The sequence below is a fragment of the Anarrhichthys ocellatus genome, unplaced genomic scaffold, assembly GCF_004355925.1.
Source record: "Anarrhichthys ocellatus isolate YVR2014 unplaced genomic scaffold, GSC_Weel_1.0 scaffold15, whole genome shotgun sequence".
NCBI classification, from domain to species: Eukaryota; Metazoa; Chordata; class Actinopteri; order Perciformes; family Anarhichadidae; genus Anarrhichthys; species Anarrhichthys ocellatus.
Genome location: NW_022280045.1, coordinates 8,807,998 through 8,809,423, shown reverse-complemented (window position 1 = coordinate 8,809,423; position 1,426 = coordinate 8,807,998). Strand labels below are relative to the sequence as shown.

General features: G+C 41.1%; 1 protein-coding gene across 1 annotated transcript in view; it reads left to right on the top strand.

Moving 5' to 3' along the window:
• Positions 1 to 260: 260 nt before the first annotated feature.
• mgst3a (microsomal glutathione S-transferase 3a) overlaps positions 261 to 1,426 on the top strand; it is a 2,578-nt gene continuing 1,412 nt past the window's right edge. The window contains exons 1-4 of the mRNA XM_031854826.1: positions 261 to 386; positions 745 to 870; positions 1,068 to 1,141; positions 1,277 to 1,334. Coding sequence (XP_031710686.1) covers positions 754 to 870; positions 1,068 to 1,141; positions 1,277 to 1,334 — 249 coding nt within the window. The 5' untranslated portion in view covers positions 261 to 386; positions 745 to 753. The remainder of the gene's footprint in view (positions 387 to 744; positions 871 to 1,067; positions 1,142 to 1,276; positions 1,335 to 1,426) is intronic.

Genomic DNA, 1,426 nt, shown 5'->3' with positions numbered 1-1,426 from the left:
CATTATCAGAGGGGAGTAACGATACAGTTCAGTGCATGGTCTAGTGCGCATGTCAGAAAAATTGAACTGATTTTTTGAGGAAACGTTTCTGTAGAGCACTGTATCGTAGAGCGAACCGGGTGTTCTCGTGACATTTAGCGCACATTAACAACACAAGTTTAAGGAAAAAATCATTTTCATAAACGGCAGACTGCAGTAGGCCACAGGTGGCACACCACGCCCTCATTGTTTGTGTTACCAGAGTGTTACGTAAGCCTTTACGCATTACGCACACCGTGGATGTATAAAGAGACAGACGCACCCGGAAACACAGTCGAGTACGTTTCTTGGAAACTTTGGTGACATCGGTCAGTCGCTCTGTTTTTCACACTCGCTACGTCTTTAAGGTAAACTTTTGAAATGTTATGTTATGGTTCCATTTGTCTTCTGCACGTCTCCTCTCAAACGTGTTGGTCTAACGTTGATGGCGTCGTTGGTATCCTCATTTGACCTTTTGCCTTTAATGCGCCCGTGCTCTCCGGTGTGCTTTTTACAGCCTCTTTCTCCTGTTTGAGTTTCCCCTGATTTCTTATCTATAAAAAAAATACTAAGAGTTAGGCTACACTCAAAAAGTAAGAGGTATTACTTTCAAAATGAGTCAAAAGCTGAAATGATAACTATATATATATATATATATATTTATATACACATCCAAGATCGAATAACTCACAGGTAATTCAGCTTTTTTTCTCTTCCTCTCTCAAGATTGCCAGGATGGTTGTGCTTTCCAAAGAGTATGGATATGTGGTGTTGACTGGCGTTGCCAGTATAGTGATGGTTACACATCTGGCCATTAAAGTTGGCAAAGCCCGCAAGAAGTACAACGTAAACGTGAGCAGATCATTGGATATCTATCTATCTATCTATCTATCTATCTATCTATCTCTCTCTCTCATACTGTTTAAGAGCTGCACCTCAACAAGTCCACAGTCCGCTGGCATAGTTTTATGCTTGAGCGGTGTCTTTCTGTGGCTCATGTAAAGCACTTTGAATTGCCTGTATACAAATAAACTTGTCTTCACTTGCAGTATCCTCAGATGTACAGTGACAACTCAGAAACTGGAAACATTTTTAACTGCATCCAGCGTGCACACCAAAACACGTATGTATGAGCTGAAATATGAGCAATGCAACTTAGATTTGCACCCTCTAGTCTAGAGTGATGTTGCACCACGCTCTCGTGATAACAATGGGGAAAAGAGGTGAAAGTTAACATGCTGTTATAACCTTTCACCAGCCTGGAGGTCCATCCCACCTTTCTTTTCTGCCTGGCATTTGGTGGTATGCATTGTCCGGTAAGTTTATTTTTGCAATGTCATATTTCCTCAGCACCAGCCTGCCTATCTATCTATCTATCTATCTATCTATCTATCTATCTATCTATCTA